The sequence below is a fragment of the Daucus carota genome, chromosome 2 (assembly GCF_001625215.2).
Source record: "Daucus carota subsp. sativus chromosome 2, DH1 v3.0, whole genome shotgun sequence".
NCBI classification, from domain to species: domain Eukaryota; kingdom Viridiplantae; phylum Streptophyta; class Magnoliopsida; order Apiales; family Apiaceae; genus Daucus; species Daucus carota.
Window position 1 is genome coordinate 45,105,408 of NC_030382.2, and position 20,011 is coordinate 45,125,418.

General features: G+C 33.5%; 1 protein-coding gene across 1 annotated transcript; it reads left to right on the forward strand.

Moving 5' to 3' along the window:
• Nucleotides 1-10,268: 10,268 nt before the first annotated feature.
• On the forward strand, nt 10,269-14,719 carry LOC108208603 (LOB domain-containing protein 30). The gene is made up of 2 exons (XM_064087775.1): nt 10,269-10,932; nt 14,119-14,719. The coding sequence occupies exons 1-2, from the start codon at nt 10,573-10,575 to the stop codon at nt 14,548-14,550; spliced, it is 792 nt and encodes a 263-aa protein (XP_063943845.1). The 5' UTR covers nt 10,269-10,572; the 3' UTR covers nt 14,551-14,719.
• Nucleotides 14,720-20,011: the final 5,292 nt, after the last annotated feature.

A 20,011-nucleotide genomic window follows, 5' to 3' on the forward strand; every position in this document is an offset into this window, starting at 1 on the left:
GAATCAGATGAGGATCTAGCTCTTATGTCTAGAAAAATCAAGAGGATGATCGAAAAGAAGAATAAGATGAAAAGAGAAAAGGGCAAAGCTTTTGGTGCAAAGAAAGATCTAAAAGATGATGCATGTTTCGAATGTGGCAAGAAAGGACATTTCAAAAGGGATTGCTACAAGCTGAAAAACAAGTCTAAGCCGCCTAAACAGCAAGCTGATTACAAGAACAAAAAGAAATCAAAGGCACTTCTCACATGGAGTGATGATGAAGATGAGTCAGCTTCTGATGTTTCAAGTGATGAGATGGTTAACTTGGCTCTTGTTGGTCTCGATGGCTCAATTGATACAACTGATTCAGATACGGACACTAACAGTGAGGTAAACTCTATTAATTCTGAATTACATTCTATTGATACAACTACTTGTGAACTAACCATGCAGGATAAGAGTTGTTTATCAATAATGGAACTCATTGATCTAAAGAATGAGAATTATGAGCTCGAGAAAGAAAATGTTCATTTGAAGAAAGTCATAGGTGATTTCTTGAATGAAAAGAGTGCCAAAGCTAGTAGTGGAATCATTGCTGCCCTCAAGGAACAGATCTCACAACTTGAAGGGAACAACTTGCAAATCCAAAGAAGGAATGATACACTCATGAAGGAACTCAGCTCGCTGAGAGCAGATCTTAAAGCTAAGGATGCAAGCTTGGAGGCGTTCGAGTTAAGCAAATCCCAAAGCTTAGCCGAAATCTCTATTCAAGCTGAAAAGATCAAGTCATTGGAGCAAGAAGTCAAAGATCTTCAGAAAGCCATGGGAAAGTTTGTTCAAGGAGAAGAAAGTCTCAAATCTATAATGAAACAAGCTAAAGGTTCTCATGACAAAGGAGGCATTGGTGCAGCTTCTACATCCACTTCTTCAATGAGATATGAAGGGAAAAATGGCATTCCATACAATTATGCCATGCCTTGGGTGACTTGTCACAAGTGTGGAAAGAAGGGCCATCTTGCTAACAATTGTCCAATGAAGAATACTCAATCAGCAAGCTGGGAAAGGAAGTCAGCTCACAGGCAGTATGCTGACAACAGAAACAGACAGAAGACAGCTCCAAGACAGAATGCTGATAAGACCAGCAGAACATGGAAGAAGAGTTCTAAAGTGGTCCAAATGTGGATCAAGAAATCTGATCTTAATGTTCTATATGTTTTATCAACTAACACTGTTGGACCCAACAAAATTTGGGTACCAAAACGTTGAGTTGTTTGTGTTTGTTTTGTAGGTTTGTCTCGTGTCTAAAGTAAAGCCAAATCAATGGATATTGGATAGTGGATGCACTAGGCACATGAGTGGAGACAAATCTCAGTTTCTAAGCTTGAAGATGAAGAAGGGTGGTCGTGTCACAATTGGTGATAGCAAAACTCTTCCTATTCTTGGCAAAGGAACTATAGGTAATAGTATCATTTCTATCAACAAGGTACAATATGTTAAAGGTCTTACTTATAACTTGCTTAGTATAAGTCAGTTATTTGATGATGGTCATATTGTTAACTTTGGTAAGGATGAATGTACTATACTTGTTGGTGCTAACAAAACTCCTCTAGTTGCAAAACGAGAAGGAAATATATATGTTTTGAACTTTGAAGAACAGGAGGCAGGTGTTTGTTTAGCAGCTATGGATAATAATCCAGAAATTTGGCATAGAAGGCTTGGACATGCTCATATGGATCATCTCAGCAAGCTGTCAGCAAAGAAGCTTGTTCGAGGATTACCAAAGCTTAAGTATGTCAAGATGGAGACATGTTCTGCTTGTCAATTGGGAAAGCAAACAAGGACTCCACATAAGGCAAAGAAAATGGTATCTACTTCTAAACCTTTAGAGCTTCTTCACTTGGATCTTTTTGGTCCCGAAGCTTATAAGAGTATTGGAGGTAAACAATATGCCTTTGTTATTGTTGATGATTATTCTAGATTCACTTGGGTATTATTCTTGCGTACTAAAGATTGTGCTTTTAGTGAATTTGAGAAACTAATCAAGTTGCTTGAGAACAAGCTAGATACAAGACTTGTAGGTATTCGAAGTGATCATGGTGGGGAATTCCAAAAAGACTTCATTACTTATTGTGAAGAAAGAGGAATCTCACATGAGTTCTCAGCACCTCGTACACCTCAGCAAAATGGAGTTGTAGAGCGTAAGAACAGGTCCTTACAAGAAACAGCTAGGACATTGCTGCAGGAGAGCAAGCTGCCAAGAAGCTTTTGGGCAGAAGCTGTCAACACAGCATGCTATGTTCTTAACAGAGTGCTTATCAGGCCAATTCTCAACAAGACTCCTTATGAATTGATAAGGAAAAAGAAGCCTAACATTAGCTACTTCAAAGTCTTTGGATCTAAGTGCTTTGTACTCAAAACTATTGATAGGGATGGTAAATTCGACTCTAAATCTTATGAAGCTATATTCTTGGGTTATTCTCTAACAAGTCGTGCTTATAGAGTGTATAATCTTGCTAAACATACTGTTGAAGAGTCTATTGATGTTTCATTTCAAGAGTCTACTGATGATCTTGCAAGGGATGAGGAAGAATGTGCAGGTACAGGTACTAGCAGCAAGCTGACAGTGAAGGAAACTGGAAATCAGCAAGCTGACAAGTCAACTGCCACAACTTCTGAAAGCAATAAAGCTACTGAATCCACTCCATCTCTTGAGGAAACCTTGGATAAGATGTCAAAGCTTACATTGGATGAATCCAGAGGTCATACTTCATCAGCAAGCCAAAATGTTGTTGATCAGACTCCTCCTAGGCAGACTACAAGGAATGAAGAGGTCATAGCTCAACATAATCTACCAAAATCAACTAGAACAGTGAAGAATCATCCACCTCAGTTGATCATTGGAGATAAATCAGCTGGAATCAAGACAAGGAAAGCTCAAGCCAACATTTGTGCTTATGCTGCCTTCATAGCTCAAGAGGAACCAAAGAATGTTCAAGAAGCTTTACAAGATGAAAATTGGATCATGGCAATGCAAGAAGAACTCAATCAATTCGAAAGATGTGATGTTTGGGAACTTGTAGATCCACCAGAGGATGCTTCAATTGTTGGAACCAAATGGGTGTTCAAGAATAAAGTTGATGAATTTGGTACTATCACTCGGAACAAAGCTAGACTTGTTGCACAAGGATACAATCAGCAAGAAGGGATTGATTTTGATCAAACATATGCTCCGGTTGCAAGATTGGAATCTATTAGGATGCTGTTATCATTTGCATGCTTCAAGAAGTTCAAGCTACATCAAATGGACGTTAAAAGTGCATTCTTAAATGGATATCTAAAGGAAGAAGTCTATGTCAAGCAACCACCAGGATTCGAGGATGAAAAGTATCCCAACCGTGTCTACAAGCTCAAGAAGGCACTGTATGGATTAAAGCAAGCACCTCGATCATGGTATGAAAGGTTAAGTGAATTTTTGATCAAAAATGGTTTCATTAGAGGTAAAATTGATCCTACTTTGTTTACCATTATTAAAGGTCAAGATATATTAGTTGTTCAAATATATGTAGATGATATTATATTTGGATCTACTAATGATTCTTTGTGTAAGTGGTTTTCAAAGTGCATGCATAGTGAGTTTGACATGAGCATGATGGGAGAGCTCAATTATTTCTTGGGGCTCCAAATTAAGCAAACTCCAGAAGGAATTTATGTGCATCAATCCAAGTATATCAAGAATCTACTCAAAAGATTTGGATATGAGAATATCAAGGCTAAATCAACACCGATGAGCGTTGTCAGCAAGCTGACAGCAGATGAAAATGGTAAAAATGTTGATATTCGAATGTATAGAGGTATGATTGGTAGTTTACTTTATCTTACAGCCTCTAGACCTGATATTATGTATAGTGTTTGTGTTTGTGCTAGATTTCAAGCAAAACCAAAGGATTCTCACTTACAAGCTGTTAAAAGAATATTTAAATATTTAAGTGGAACCATTACTTTGGGCTTATTCTATCCTATCACAAATGCTTTTGATCTTGTTGGGTATAGTGATGCAGATTATGCAGGTAGTCAAACTGATAGAAAAAGTACAAGTGGTGTTTGTGCATTTTTGGGTCAAAGCTTAGTTTCTTGGTTAAGCAAGAAGCAAACTTCAGTTGCTCTATCTACGGCTGAGGGGGAGTATTTAGCAGCTGGTAGCTGTTGCTCTCAAATGCTATGGATGAGACAACAATTGAAGGACTTTGGAATCAAATGCAAGAAAACTCCTATCTTTTGTGACAACACAAGTACAATCAACATTTCAGAAAATCCAGTCAATCATTCAAGGACAAAGCATATTGATGTTCGACATCATTTTCTGAGAGACAATGTTGCAAAGGGTGCTGTCAAGTTAATATTTGTGGCTACAGCAGATCAGCTAGCTGACATCTTCACAAAACCTCTTCCTGAAGAACGTTATGTCGTGCTGAGAAGGGAATTGGGTATGTGTGATGTGCAGTCAGCAGGCTCTTAAGCATGGTCCGGGTACTATCAGCTTACTCCTAGCATTTTATATAATTTTTATTTATTTTGCATGCCGGTCAGTTTAAGTGTTTAATTGATATTTGCGTACATAAATGATATTACCGTTATGTGCTTAGACTGATAAATTTTTGTGTTGAATTTTGATACGTGACTTTGTGCTTATCTGTGTAATTTATGATAAGTTTAAAATTCAAATTAGATCAAATGGATATATATATGTGATAAGAGATAAGTAGTGTTAACATCTTTTAACTCTTTCGGTTTATAATAGATTAACATGAGTTATTTTAGGAATTTTAGTTCGTTTAATTTTATTCCTAAAACTACTCCCCTGATAATTGTTAAAAGAGTTTTAAAATCAATACTCTCTCCACGCCTCTTCAACTACATATATACTCCTCCCCGAGACGCTAGGGTTTTATCGCTACTTCTCCGAAAACTCTTCGTGCTCACCATAGCCTCGATCGGTCTCCGTCTCGCAATGAGGAAGAAGACAAGAGCTAATCTCAAAGCCCACACTCCTCAGCCCTCTTCTATTTCTCAGAAGCGCAAGCTAATTGATGAGGACGATGACGAGTTCGTGACGGTTGAGAGCGGTGATGAACTTTCGGGTGTTAATCGCGATGAGATTGGGGTTGAATCAACTCAGAAAAAGCCTAAATCCGAGATGCTAGTTGCTCGTGGTCTTGCCGGCCGAAAGGTCATTCTGGGTAAGCCGCTTTCTGGCAAAATCTTTTATTCTTGTGGTATTGTGAAACTTTTTGAGGACTTAGGGTTTCAGTCATTTTTAGTGGATATGCCTAAAAATTGTTACCCTGCTCTAGTTCGGGAGTTTTATGCGAATTTGCAGTTAGTTGGGTCTGATCAGTATGTATCGTATGTGTCGGATGTGAAGATCTGTTTATCTTCTATGTTTTTGGGTGCTATACTTAAGATTCCACCATCTACTATGTCTATCCACACTAAGAGAGGACCTAAGGATATTGAGGGTTTTTCTCACAAAGATCAATTAAAACTAATCACTGGGTCTGAAATTGTTTCTGAGAATGCATTTCCGTCAACTACACAACTGCTTCCACTGGCACAAGCTTTATTTAAGTTGTCTATCGAGAATGTTAGTCCAAGATTGGGGACTCGTTCTAATTTATCTTCTCAAGATATTGTTGTAGTTGCTATGTTGGTGGCTGGTCGCAAATTTGACTTAAGTGATTTGATTTTAAAGAATATGTTGGAATCTGTTGAGGGTAAATCAACTGGTGGTTTACCGTATGGCTTATTGTTGACTCGAGTATTCGAGTGGTTTGGTGTGTCTTTTGCTGATGAGGAAGTAATTGTTGCTAAGGAATTTTTGGATGCTAAGTTTTTGGCTCAATCCAATTTGAAATTGGATAAGGATGGGCAGTTGGTTACTGTTGAAGTTCCTCCTCCTCCACCCACAACACAGTCTGTGAATGTGGTTGATCTGGGAATCTCTGCACAAGAAATTCAAGAATATATGGATGAGCTTCGAGCAAATCACAAGGAGGTGATGGATGGTCAGAAGCAGTTGTCTGAGAAGATGGGTGAGTTGAATACTCAGTTTGCATTCTGGAAGGACATGATGTTTGGGGCTAGAACTTCTACTGCATCTGAGAAGTGCAGTTCTGGAAGCTTTGCTTACGAGCTCTGCAAAAGGATGTATGGCTCTGGAGGTTCATCAGATGTCAAGGCTACTTTTACTTCGGAAGATGATGCTACGGACAGTCCAAGGCCAAGGACAGCTTTGGATGCACTGAAGGAAGCTGCTGGAACTGATTCTAAGTATGCTGCTGCAGGGGAAGCATTGCTAGCTCAGAATGTGATTGCTGCTGAACTTGCTAAGAAGTATGGACTGGAGAAGGATGAACAGGACAAGGCTGGATCTTGATTTTCTCAACCTTTTTAATGATTAAGGGGGAGGAAATTAGGAATTTAATAATACTTTACTTAAGTTTGTGTTATCTGCTTAAGTACATTATTGGCCCTAAGTTGTTTTGTTTCTAAGACTAAGTTTGTTGGTTGGTTTGGATTTAAATTTGCTGGTCTCAGGTGGTTTATCCTGAGTTAACTTGGTTTGTTTTGTTGGATAATATTTGTTGGATACCAGGTGGTTTATCCTGGTTAAGTATCTATGCAATTTGCTTTGATTAATTGTTTATGTGTTAGTTAATATTGCATGCATATCTGTGAATTAGATATTTGTTAGATTATATTCTCTGTGATAATTGTGAAAGTTTAGTGATATTAGATTGCTATATTTAGGGGGAGTTTATTACTTTTCCTAATATAGTGTAATCATCAAAAAGGGGGAGATTGATACTCTCAAGGTTTTGATGATGACACTAACAGCAAGCTAATAACAGGAAACTGATATATGTGAGCATGCTATCAAAGGTTGTTTATGCGTACTAACAGTATTTCAGGATGTTAGCATGATTATAGCTGTCAGCAAGCTTACAGGATTATTTTCAAGCTATCAGCAGGCTTACAGCGTGAACAGAGAAACAATCGGATAAAGATCAAAGTCTATTTTCAAGGAGATTTAATAGGAAACGACTTTGTAAGGATTCTAATATTTATATATATCTGATATAAATATTAGAGCTCAGTTTTTATGAAGAGTTTCATTCAAAAACGTTTTCCTAACAAATAGGAGATCTTATTTCAAATCGATTTATCTTTAACTAACTCCTACTTTGTTCAAACGGGTTTTTAGTTTAAATATCTTTACTGAGATGATTTCAAACTTGACTTATCTTTTACTCAGTAATCTTACTTCATTCAAACGTTCATCATTCAATTCAAATTTAAACGTGAGGTTGTTACCAAGATCGTTGGGAAATTTGTTGGATTATGACCGTTGGTATGATGTATATAAACTTGAGTGTGGTTTCGGTTTTGAGAACAAGGAGAACACACCAAGCTTTCTGAAATACAACTCTTTACATTGCTAAATCTTTTGTTGAGCTCTAGTACTTATATTTGCATATATATCTATATTGAGAGTTCATAGTTTCGGTTGTATTACACTTATTCATTGTATTGTTCAAGGTGTAATGTTTTGTTGCTGTGTATCCAGCTTGTGAAACAAGGGAACAAGGGAACTAGTTAGCTAGAAGAGTATACTTGGGAAGTATAGGTCTTGGTAGGCTTTTGGTTCGTGGTTCAGGGGTTTCAGCAGGCTGATAACAGGAACAAGGGAGAAAGGGAGTTATATTATTGAATCTTGTAATCGTTGCTATTATTGATTAATAATATAATCTCTTACCAGTTGGTAGGGGACCAGGACGTAGACCATTAGGGTTAGGGGTCGAACCTGGCTAAAATTCTTGGTGTTGCTAGCATACTGCTTTACATTATCTGCATTGCATTTATCTTATTAGCAGGCTAACAGTTTACTCTGAAAATTAACAGCAGGCTGTCTTTGACAGATTAATTATTTGGTAACTTATAAAAATCGGGTATATTAGCCATAACACCTATTCACCCCCCTCTAGGTGTGTAATTTCAGTTTGTACTGTATGTAGTCCATGAAATGTAATACTCCTATTTCTGTGTGCCAAAAAAGAGAGAGCTAGCGTGTTTTGGACCTGTGTTTTCGACCTGTACGCCCCTTGAACACGCCCACCATGTCCAATTAACTCGTGTTTACCTCATCATTATCCAAAGCTTAAAGTTGTAGCACTTCTTATTATGTCATAAACATTTCTCTCGTTGTGTCTCTCAAATTTGATATATATATAATATTAATATTATCATTTCTAGTTTATAAAATAAATTTATTTAGTGATTGAATTTCAAATTTTGTACTGTGTGACCACACAGTTTACACTCAGAGACCTCGAAATGTACATTACCGAGAGATAAAGATTTTAATTCAAATAATGATGAATAACACGATAGATGTTGTAAATATAAGAATAGATTTTTAATAAATAGTCAGATTGGGTTGATTTAATTGATCATAATTAAAACTTTCCTGACAATACAAAAAAGTCTTAAAACTTAAAGGAACACATTTAGATGAGATTTTTCAACAATTTAATATCTAATAACTAATTAATAATTTATGGGGATATGTTTTCTAAAATAAACATTTCCAGTTATGTTAATTTGACTTTTTAACAATTTGGACTGACATACATTTTCAATGTTATTATTTAAATTATAAAATATTTGAGGATTCAATATTAATTTAAATCTAAGTTTAATAAAATAAACATTTTAAATTATATTGAATTGATAGTGCGTAAAATTTAGAGTGTTACTTTTTAGTTACATTCTTGAAAATTAAAAAAAATTAGTAAAAAAAATTATCTATTTGATATTTAATAACTGATCAATAGATGGAATATGTTTTAAAATTAAACTTGTTTAATTATATTGATTCAATTTTTCAATTTCATATGATGAACGTTTTCAATGTCTGTGAGGATTAATTAATAATTTAAAAAAAATTCACAAATAAATGTTTCAAATAATTATATTGATCCTATTATCTAAAAATTTGGAATTATACGTCTTTAACATGAACTATTTTTTTAATGCAATTATTCATGCTATCTGATATTAAAATGATTAATCAATTATTTGATTGTGTAAAAAAAATTAGAGTCGTACCTTTTTGATGTGAACTATTCGTCTTTAATATAATTATTCATGCTAAATAACCAATAATTTCTTATTCCGATTAAACTGATAATAAAAAGTCAGCGAAATTATGAAAGTCGTCGAATTCTTAAAGAGTTCAACTATTTGATATTTAATAGCTAATCAATAATTTGTCGGAATGTCTTTCAAAATAAACGTGTTAGTTATGGGGACTAGACTTTCCGAAGACGCACGTTTTCGACGCCTTTAATGATTAATTAATAATCTAAAACAAATAATTTTTTCACATAAATGTTCCAAATTACATTGATCTAATCATCGAAAAATTCGGAATGACACGTCTTTATTGTCAGTTATTCTATCTGATATTTTTTGATGATCATTAATCAATTATTTAATTGTGGAGTTGCACGTTATTTACGTGAACGATTCGTCTTCCATATAATTATTCGTGCTATCTGATATTCTGATGATTAATTAGTTATATTACATTCCGATTAAACTGGCAACGGGAATCAGTTAAATCAAGTAAGTTGTCGAATTCTTATCTTATTGAGTATTTGAAATTAACCTAGTTTCAAATATAGTTTTTGAGATCTCCCATCACATTTATTTTTAACATTCTTATATTTTGTATCATGATTTAGACAGTGCGAAGAATTACAAGTCGCGTATTTTTATTTTCAATCTCGAAAGCTAGAGTGGGGGAATTAATTAAGTAATTACTCTGGCCCATAATTCTAAACTGATCGTTCATTTTTACTCAATTCTGTAGTCATTGCGATAATTTAAACAGCTTCTTCGTTGATTGCAATCAAGTAGTTGCATGACCTGTTTTAGTAAACTACACTTGCTTAATACATTAAACCAGTTATTTCTAACAAATACATATACACAATAATTCGTATACTTTTTAATAAAAATATATTTTAAAATACTAGAGATGCAATAATATTATCTTAGTACATTAAAATATTGGAAATAGTCTTGAGAGAAGTGCGTGGAAACTGCACAGCCGTTTTAGAAATGTAACAGATATGATAAAGATGAAAAAGGATAGCAAAAATGTAAAGATTAATGTGAGAAAAAGGTTAGAAAGAGAACATGAAATTTGTTTTGCACATTCACGAGAAGAAGAAAGACTAGATACAAAGCCGTTGTTTGCTTCACGCAAACTGCTAAATCTGCTTTGCTTCTTCGCGTGGCTTTAAAGGACTTCATTTACTTCTTAATCTCCAGCCCCCTCTTATATATACGCACACCTTGCTAAACATACACAGTCAACATCAACACTAACCTCACCAAACCCTAGTCTCTCTCAAAAGCTAATTAACTCAAGACCCTAGCCCCACAAAGCGAATTCTCTATTATGACCTAGTTGATTAGCTTCCCATCTCTCTCTGTATAATTAAACTGAATTTCTCGAAAACAAAAATAATGAGTACTGTGAATCCAAGTAGTTCCGCCACTAGCGGAGCGGGCTCTGGTAGTGGCGGAAGTAGCAGTGGTGGTGGTGGCGGCAGTAGTGGTGGTGGACCTTGTGGAGCGTGCAAATTCTTGAGGAGGAAGTGTGTAGCTGGCTGCATATTTGCGCCATACTTTGATTCGGAACAAGGCTCAGCTCACTTTGCGGCGGTGCACAAGGTTTTCGGAGCCAGCAATGTTTCCAAGCTCCTCCTCCATATTCCGGTCCACAAGCGGCTCGATGCGGTGGTCACTATTTGTTACGAAGCTCAAGCCCGGCTCAGAGATCCGGTTTATGGCTGCGTTGCTCATATCTTTGCTCTTCAACAACAGGTGCACATCATATAATTCCAACTCATTTAATTTTTATTATTGCTAATTCTTTATTTTTAATGATATCCATTTTTTTTACGTTACTACCTTATCTGCATATCACTTGTTTTTTTCTCCATATGAGTTTCTTTGCGGGTACTCATTTCAAAACGTCTATATACGTTACTATATTTGTGTAAACTATAAAAAAACTTGTGCATATATGATGTGTGTAGTCAAATTATAGACACATTAAAATTTTATTTCGTGGATGTGAGGACACAGTTGTAGTTCGGTTACAAACTTTTGCTAGCTCTTTTCAAACAGACTCCTTGATTTAGGGTTCTTGACTTACGAAATGTGTGTCTTTGTGTCTATACTGTATACTATATGACAAAAGGCATAAATTATGAAAGCAATTGTTTTATATTCGCATATGTAACTTTTTTTCTTGCTACAAAATACTCGCTCCGCCCCTTTTTTCATATCCCTTTTAAAAAAATTACGCATCTTAAGAAAAAATTAGTTGAATTTTTGGTTTCTTTGTCTACCCTTAATAACACTGCATTAGATTGATTTATCTGTACATGTGTGATAGTCAAATATGGAAACTTGTATTCAAACGGTATTCTTTGGGAAAACATTCAAAAATTGTTTTGAAAAGAGAAATGTGAAAAGTATTTTGAAACAATTTTTTTTCAAAAAAGACATGTAAAAGGGGACGAACGGAGTATTGTTTTATATGCATGATGTCGTATGGAGCAACCTTGTGACCCATTTATCAATCTATGTGGGAAGAAAATACAAATTAATAGCACAAAATCTGAAACGGTAGGAGATGTAATGTGTGTGAATCCATCTAAAAACAAGAATCCAAATTGACTAACAGTTCATCATTGTGCATGGGATCTGCTTTGTTGATCGAATAATTTACTGTTTGGTCATGGCCAGTGACATCTATGGAGTAAACTTGAAGCTTTACGGTTGCCGATTGGCATTTATTTTATTTTCAATTACCATTTGTGCGTGTATATATATTATTTTTGTATTAATATAGTTATGATACAAATCTAGGATCTGAGACTGAAGATGAATATTAAATACATCTAGAAATCCAATTAGGTATCTACATATATAACCAAATTTATAATATTTTGGATGACGTCAAGAAAAAAAATGCATACTAAGATAAATATAATTAAACAATAGTCCTTTCAGAAAACAGATAAATTCAACAACAGTAATATTACAATATGTAGGGCTGAGCAAAAAACCGATTTGAAACCGAAACCGAACCGAAACCGGGGAAAACCGGAGAAAACCGATCCGAATATAACCGATCCGAAACCGAAACCGAAAAATTAAAAACCGAACCGATTTACATGGTTGGGTTCCGGTTATACCTTCCAACCGAACCGATAAAAACCGAACCGAACCGATTATGAAAATAATAATTAAATAATAAATATTATATATATATATATATATATATATAATATTACTTAAAATATCAAATTTAAAAATTCTGTTGGACCTTGATGATTGAATTCTGAAATTAACAAGCTAGATGGTTGGTCTGCTCTTTTTTTCCCTGCATTTCTTAAAAGTGATTAGCACAGGGAGGTTCTTTCTTGTTTTAGGTCCAATTTACAAGCATTATATGATTCTGCCTTAAGAGAACATTTATGTTTCTGTAGTCCAGTGCTCAGAGCAGAAAGAATTGTAATTTCTTTCTGTCGCCATGATCTGTTATAAAACACTTCATCTTAAAATTGCTACTGAGTTTAAATAATTATTAATAAAAGTTATAAATTGAGTTGCCTAGCTATATCAAAAGCAAACTTGAGAGATTTTATAATTGTCGGTTTTGTAACCGAAACCGAGCCGATTATAACCGAACCGGGACTTTTAGAACCGAAACCGAAACCGAATCCGAACCGGCGGTTGCGGTTTTGGATTTTAAAAACCGAAGACATATGTGTTTATGATATACAGGGCATAATATGCATGATATATATCTTCATGCATTTCAATTTAATCAATTTAAAATGCGAACACATTTCTGGCAAGTTGAAGTACACTAAGAGTTAATTTATAATGTAATGAGAGTCATGTTTAACATGATTGTAATCATAACAGTAACATCTAAAGTAAGAAAGTTGAAGGGGGCATGGAAAAAATAAGAGGTGCATAATATTATGTGATGAAGAAGTTCAACTGATATCTTTTAACTTTATCTTAAGTATAGATATAATAATTTATTTATTTTTAACTTTATCTTAAGCATGATCCAACTGATCATAAGTTAAATGTATCTTTTGTTCCAATTGTTTGTGACTTAGATTTTATGAAATAATATATTATAAGTTATTTTTGAGAAATGGTTTCTTCATTAGAGATAAGATTTGATTATGAGTGAAACGCATCTTTGATCCAATTGATTGTGAGTTAAATTTTATTTAATAATCTATTAGAAGTTATTTCTAGAAAACAATTTCTTCATTAAAGATAGGATTGTTTATATTTTATCCTCCTCAAGATACTATTTGTTTTTCTTTATTGATCATGCGAAATACATATTTAAGATTATATATATATATTTTATATATGTGTGTGTGTGATCAACTAGAAATTGTATGTTATCCGCTACTTGACAAATAGAGTGTGCTGTATGTTAAAAATATTATTATAAATATAATGAAATTACTAGATAGTTATAATATGCACATTTAAGAAAATATATAAATATTGCTTACAAACTTGACACCTCAGTTGCTTCAAAGCTAAAGCTAAAGGAACTTTTGACAGATGTATTTTAAGTTTATAGCTTAGTAGATTTAAATTTTACCAAACAAATTTAATTAAATTTAATTTTGTCATTTGTCAAAAAAGGAACTAATTTTGTCATATAGCCTATTTAAATTTTAAACATATTTATAGTATATAACATTCTTAAGTAAATATAACATGTTCAGTATTCTTTTTCTTCCCTACACATTTTTACTTAACTAATTTATTTTTCACAAATTATACTTAGTATAAATAATTCAATGTTTATTATAGGTTATCATCTTGGAAATAATTTGTAGATCTGCTTCAGAGTAATTTAGTACAATACTTAATTTGTAGATTGTCTTGACAGTAATATTAAAATTTTTACATGTGCTACACCAATATTACATCTTTATGCATGGCATGGTTATTCAGGTGGTGAACCTACAAGCAGAAATTTCATACTTGCAAGCCCACCGTGCAACACTAGAGATCCCAACTCCGCCACCAGTCCCACCGGTACAGGCGCCGCTTCTAGGTGCTCCAACTTTATCTATTTCTGATCTCCCTGCAGCCTTACCAACAAATTACGAATGGTCCTCACTTTTCGATCCCATGATGCAACAATCTTGGACAATGCAGCAGCCCCCTAGGCCACTTGATCTGCAGCCACCAAGGCCAGTTGATCCACGACTACAGTTTGGCAGCATCGGCATTAGAGCTCCGGGGGATATGATGCCAGGTGTGAGTGGCGGTGTTGGTGGTGATTTTCAAGAACTGGCTCGAGAGCTTTTTCAGAGGCATAACTCTCCGCAACAACCAGGCAGTGACCCTTCAACTTTGCCTCCTCATTCTAGATTAAACTGACCCGATTTGGCTACTACTTGACCCGGATCCGGATGGCGGTGGTTTAATCTTAAGATATCTATTATGAGCTTTTACTTTCTAGCTAGTGAGCTTCTAATTTAATTTTATGCCTGATGTTATAAAGTTTTTTTTTCCTTTGTCCAGTTATTATGTTGCTATCTAAGTACTAATCAAGATTATATATGTACTTTTTTTCGTATTGCTTATCTTAAAGTTTGCTTCTCTTTGATATTGACAAAGCTGCATATGTTTTTCAAGATCATGACAGTTTGGCTGACAGAAGAATTAAATTGGATGTCTGAATGAGTTTGGATATTTAGGTAAAATTTCAGGCTCTTCCGAACAGTTCAAGTAATCACTCCTCAAGTGATAGAAATTTTCTGCATCGCAGAAGATTTACGGCATAGTATACTAAATTCAAAGACCACAAAGATTCAAAAGAAAAAACAGAATGGACGCTGCAACCATATAATTCTGATCCTTTTCCATGCTCGAATGATTTCGAAAGTAAAAAACCAATGTCATGCAATAAAATATCAGACGTACTTCACCTTAAACTGAATACATATATAAAGTGCACCATTTTAGTAATCCCACCGTCACTTTTTAGTTGTCACTTTGATTTTTTTACACATAATTTAAGTTGTCACATTACCATTGTCATCAAAACTCATTTTTTTCCTTTTCCTCTGCCTTTTTCCACGACGTAATCTTTCATCCAGAATGGATCTTTTCCCGTTCTCTTGGACGTCCTTAGTGTTCCTGGCTGATCAGCTTTCTCAATATGTTTATCATCCTGGGCTACGACTTCATTTTCATCACTTGAAATCAGCTCACGTTGTTTAGCTTCGTATTTTGAGGAAATCACCTCATCTTTCTCTTCAGCACCTTTCAGGTCTTTCTCTGAGTTTTCTTCGGTCACTACACTCCCACTCGTTATCTGTGTATAAGCATGCCAGAAACAATTATTACTAATTGTAACATACAAACAAACACGGGGCCAGAGTTTGGTTTCTAATCAATATTTGATTAGTGTGTAAAGCACAGAGATCACCTCCAGCAGCTCGAGTTCTGGTTCAGCTTTTTCAGTATCAGCCACAATAGATTCTGCAAATGATTCAAGGGCCTCAATGGTTTCCTTGTATTCTTTTTCCTGTATAATAGAAATTATTATTTCGGTGCAATAACATTAATTTAAAAGAAAAATTTATTTGTTTCTAATAAACCATCATTTTAATTTATGTCATACAAAATTCGGATGAAGGAAGAAAATAAATAGCTGACCTTCTTGACGCAGTTCATTACCAATGACTTGTACTCTTCATTAACCAAATTAACTTCTTTGTTCACTTTATCTGCGCTTTCAATCTCCTACACAGATAGCAAAACAAGATTTTCCGTATGATCGAATCATATGGCAAAAAAAAAGTAATACTAAAAAGCTACAAGTAATGCAAGATTAAACTTACTTCCTGAATCGCTTCTTCCTCTACATGTTGCAAACGATCTTCAATTTTCTCCATAACTTTTATCTTGTTACTCATCAGCTCTTTTTCTCGATTTCGAAACTGTTTCCCTTTCTCTTTAACGTCACTTATACGAATTGTAGCCATGTCACTCACAAGCTGAACAATTTGTTTGTTCTTCTCCAACTCCTCCTTAGACTTCTCCATTAATCAACTTTTTCAGATGATCTATCTATATTTCTCTCTGGTTAGTGTTGTATTTTTTTTTTATTAACGATGCTTATTTATACACAACTCAAAGCCTTGTCCATTGAGTTACTTTGCTAGTTAATTCAGTCATATCATCTTGTTCCGAGGAACGTCTCCCCAGAGATGATTGGAATTTTGAAAATTTTCTTCTGGGAAGAGGGAAGAGCGCTTGGCGAGGGAATGGAATAGTTTCTTTTTTAATATATGGTTTTAAAATAATAAATAAGTTACTTAGAATTCGCATTTGCTTTCAATTATTTACTCTCAAACTATAAGCTGTTTAGTAATAAAAAAAATCAAAAATATGCAAGTTATAAAAAAATTCAAAAATACAGCACAAATAATCTCATTTGCAACTCGCAAACCAAAAAATCAACTATTATCAAACAGTCTTACTCTTACAACCTCATATTCAATGTGAATTGTATTTTTAAAATAAATTTGAAAATATGAGTAATTTCATAAATTTATCTAAAAACAATGAATTTCAGCAAGTACTACTACTTAGTAAAAATGACGATACTAATTCTGTAAGTATTTGTTTCAAATCTATAATTCGAAACATACAAAAATGTAAACGCCGGACACCAAATTCTTCACTGGCACCAAATTATTTGTTTGATTTGATCTACTCCCTCCGTCTCAATTTATAGGTCCATTTTGGAATAAACACACATATTAAGAAAAAAGTTGGTTAGATAGAATCTTATCTCATTTATCATTAATTAGTGCATTGATAAATGAGAATATAGTAGAGTTTCAAAAAAATTACAATAAATATAGGGATTTAGTGCATTGAGAAATGAGAATAATGTTGATTTTCAAAAAAATCACAATTAATATGTAGATAAATTTGTATTGAAAGAAGAGAAGGACAAGTATTTTGGGACAAATTTTTTTTTTCAAATTGGACCTATAAATTGAAACGGAGGGAGTAAATACTACTCCTAACCCACTCTGCCCAAGTCCATGGGACCATGGCTCTTGAGTCTTGATCATACAGTAGTATTTTGTGTCGACTTGAATGCTCCGATATCGTGACAGGATAGGCATATTGCTTTTTCGATTCAATATTACGATTAGAAGATTTTTGAAATGGTGAAAATACCGGTGAAAACATTTTTACGTTGTTCGTGTTACAAGATAGACATATTACTTTCCCGATTCAATATTACGATCAGGAGTTAGATGGTGAAAACATTTTTACCGTCATGATCAGCAGATGGGATAAGTATGATAAGTATACTGTTATCAGAATATACTTCCTGTTCAGACTTTGCAATCGGCATTTAACCTTCCATATAATATATTACTACTTGATAACTCGTCTTTAATCTTGAATAAAAATTCAAAATTTTAATTTTCAATTATGTTATTCATTTAATAGACAAATATTATATATAATTCTAGTTGGAGTTTTTGCAGATGTAACTGTGGTGTTGCATTGTTTGGTAAACTAAGAGGGGTGTATTGGATTGGGATTTTATAGCATTTTTTTGCATTCATGAAATCCGAAGGTATTCGATTGGGATTGTTTGAAATGCATTAAAATTTTGAGGTATTCAATTGGGATTTTGAATTATGCTGGATTTTAAATTATGCTTTAAAATCCGGTGGTATTCAATTGGGATTTTAAATTATGCTTTAAAATCCGGTGGTATTCAATTGGGATTGTTTAAAATCCATTAAAATCTGATGGTATTCAAATGCTGATGGATTTTTTTTCATTTCATAAAATGATGGATTTTGTGGCATTCTTCAGTGTATTTTAAGTTTTATGAAATCCCACCAAAATCAATGGGATTTTGAATCATTGTGCTTAAATCCCATCAACTCTGCGACATTTCATTAAGAATTCGCACAAAATCAAAATCACATGCTATCCATTAAAATCCATAAACTAAAAACAATCCATTAAAATCCCAATCGAATACACCCCCGTAATATTGTAGTTTGATAAAGTTAATTAACTTTTTAAAACTAATTTGATATCAAATATTTTGACATATGTGTTTCAGTTCTTTTATTATATGTTGCAATATGAACTTCATTTCTTTTAAGTTTCCATTTGTCAATTCAGTGTTACCACCGCCTTATTCGTCTTTATCGCAATCTTCTGAAGAGCACTGAATGATAATAATAATTATCATTACTGCCGAATAAAAAAATTATATGATGATAATCAAATTAAAGTTATTTTATAAAATAAATTATTTGAGTTTTAAAATTTAAAATGAGTAGCTTTGTTGACTGTAATTTTGTTGGTGTGATAATCATTATATTACAAAAATTCTGATCATACATGGAAGTATTCTCACAGTTATATGATAATAATAATAATAATTAAAAAATATATGATAATAACCAAATTTTGGTACTTTGATATTTAGTATTTTGATGATATTGATTCCGTTTATTGATAAAAACTATATATGGTTATTATATTAATATCAATATGAACTCCTTATTTATTTAACCTCTGAAGCATGATAAAAGATTTACAGAGTTGTTGCGTATATTAAATTATTTGAGTTTTAAAAAATTAAACAAATAATTTTGTTGATAATATATTTTTATTGGTGAGATAATTGTTATAATTGTTAAATAAAAAATAATATGATGATAGCCAAATTTTGATATGAAATTTATAGAACCGTTTCATAAGTTAAATTGTTAGCGATTTAACTGTGCGGATACGATAAATGTTATATTACAAAATTCTAAACACTATAAAAGTCTTTTTATAGAATTAAATAATAATTATAAAATCTTAACTAATATTGAAATTTTTAATAATAAAATTCGAATCAATATAGAAGTCTTTTCATAATTGTATAATAACAATTATAAAATCCTAATAATGTATGAAATTTTTTCATAATTCTATAATAATTATTGTTATTAAATAAAAAATTTATATAACATTGTCCTCATCAATATTGAAGTCTTTAATAATAAAATTTTAATTAATACAGAAGTGTTTCATTGTCCTAATGAATATTAAAGTCTTTCTATTCAATATAGAAGTCTTTTGTAGTAGTATAATAATGATTATAAAATCCTAATCAATGTGAAAGTGACCAAATTTTGGTATTTTTGGCACCGATGTTCCACCGAAATGTGGTTTCGCTTATTAATAACGAATTTTCTATGGTGTGCCCATGGGTACACACTAATCACTAACTCTCATGGGAATACTAGCTTTTGATTGGTGGATGGATAATAAATGTTAATGGCCCCCTGCATTCACACCAATTCCACCAATCAAAAGAAGCCATTTCCATAAAAGTTGGTGCTTATTGTATGCCCTTGGGCACACATTAGAAAGACCGTATTAATAAAAGGTATTGATGGGTTTGTCTAGTGTGTGCCAATGGGCATGCTAAGCACCAAATTCTATAAGTTTGGTGAATTTTAATTGGTGTGGTTGGTGAATTTGAGGGGGATCCACCATTATAAAGAAATTGGCTCGATCCACCATTATAAAGAAATGGGAGCCAAACAAAATCAGTCAAATTTATAAATTTTGGTGTTGAGTGCGTGTCCATAGGCACACACTGAAAAACCGGTATATTATCGATACAACAGTTATTTTATATTATCAATACTGCTGAAGTGTTTATTTCCAGAGGAAAAAGCAGCACTACCGTCAACAATGAAATCCCGCCCGACTGCAGGAACACAATGCCTATTCACTGCACCATGATTGTTGCTCGATCCGGATTCAAATTGCCACAAACACACAG

Bases quoted from the DNA above. Each gene is read 5' to 3' on its own strand.
- LOC108208603 (XM_064087775.1), top strand. From the start codon at position 10,573: ATGAGTACTGTGAATCCAAGTAGTTCCGCCACTAGCGGAGCGGGCTCT. The intron at 10,933-14,118 runs GTGCACATCATA...ATGGTTATTCAG, and splicing joins TCTTTGCTCTTCAACAACAG to GTGGTGAACCTACAAGCAGA.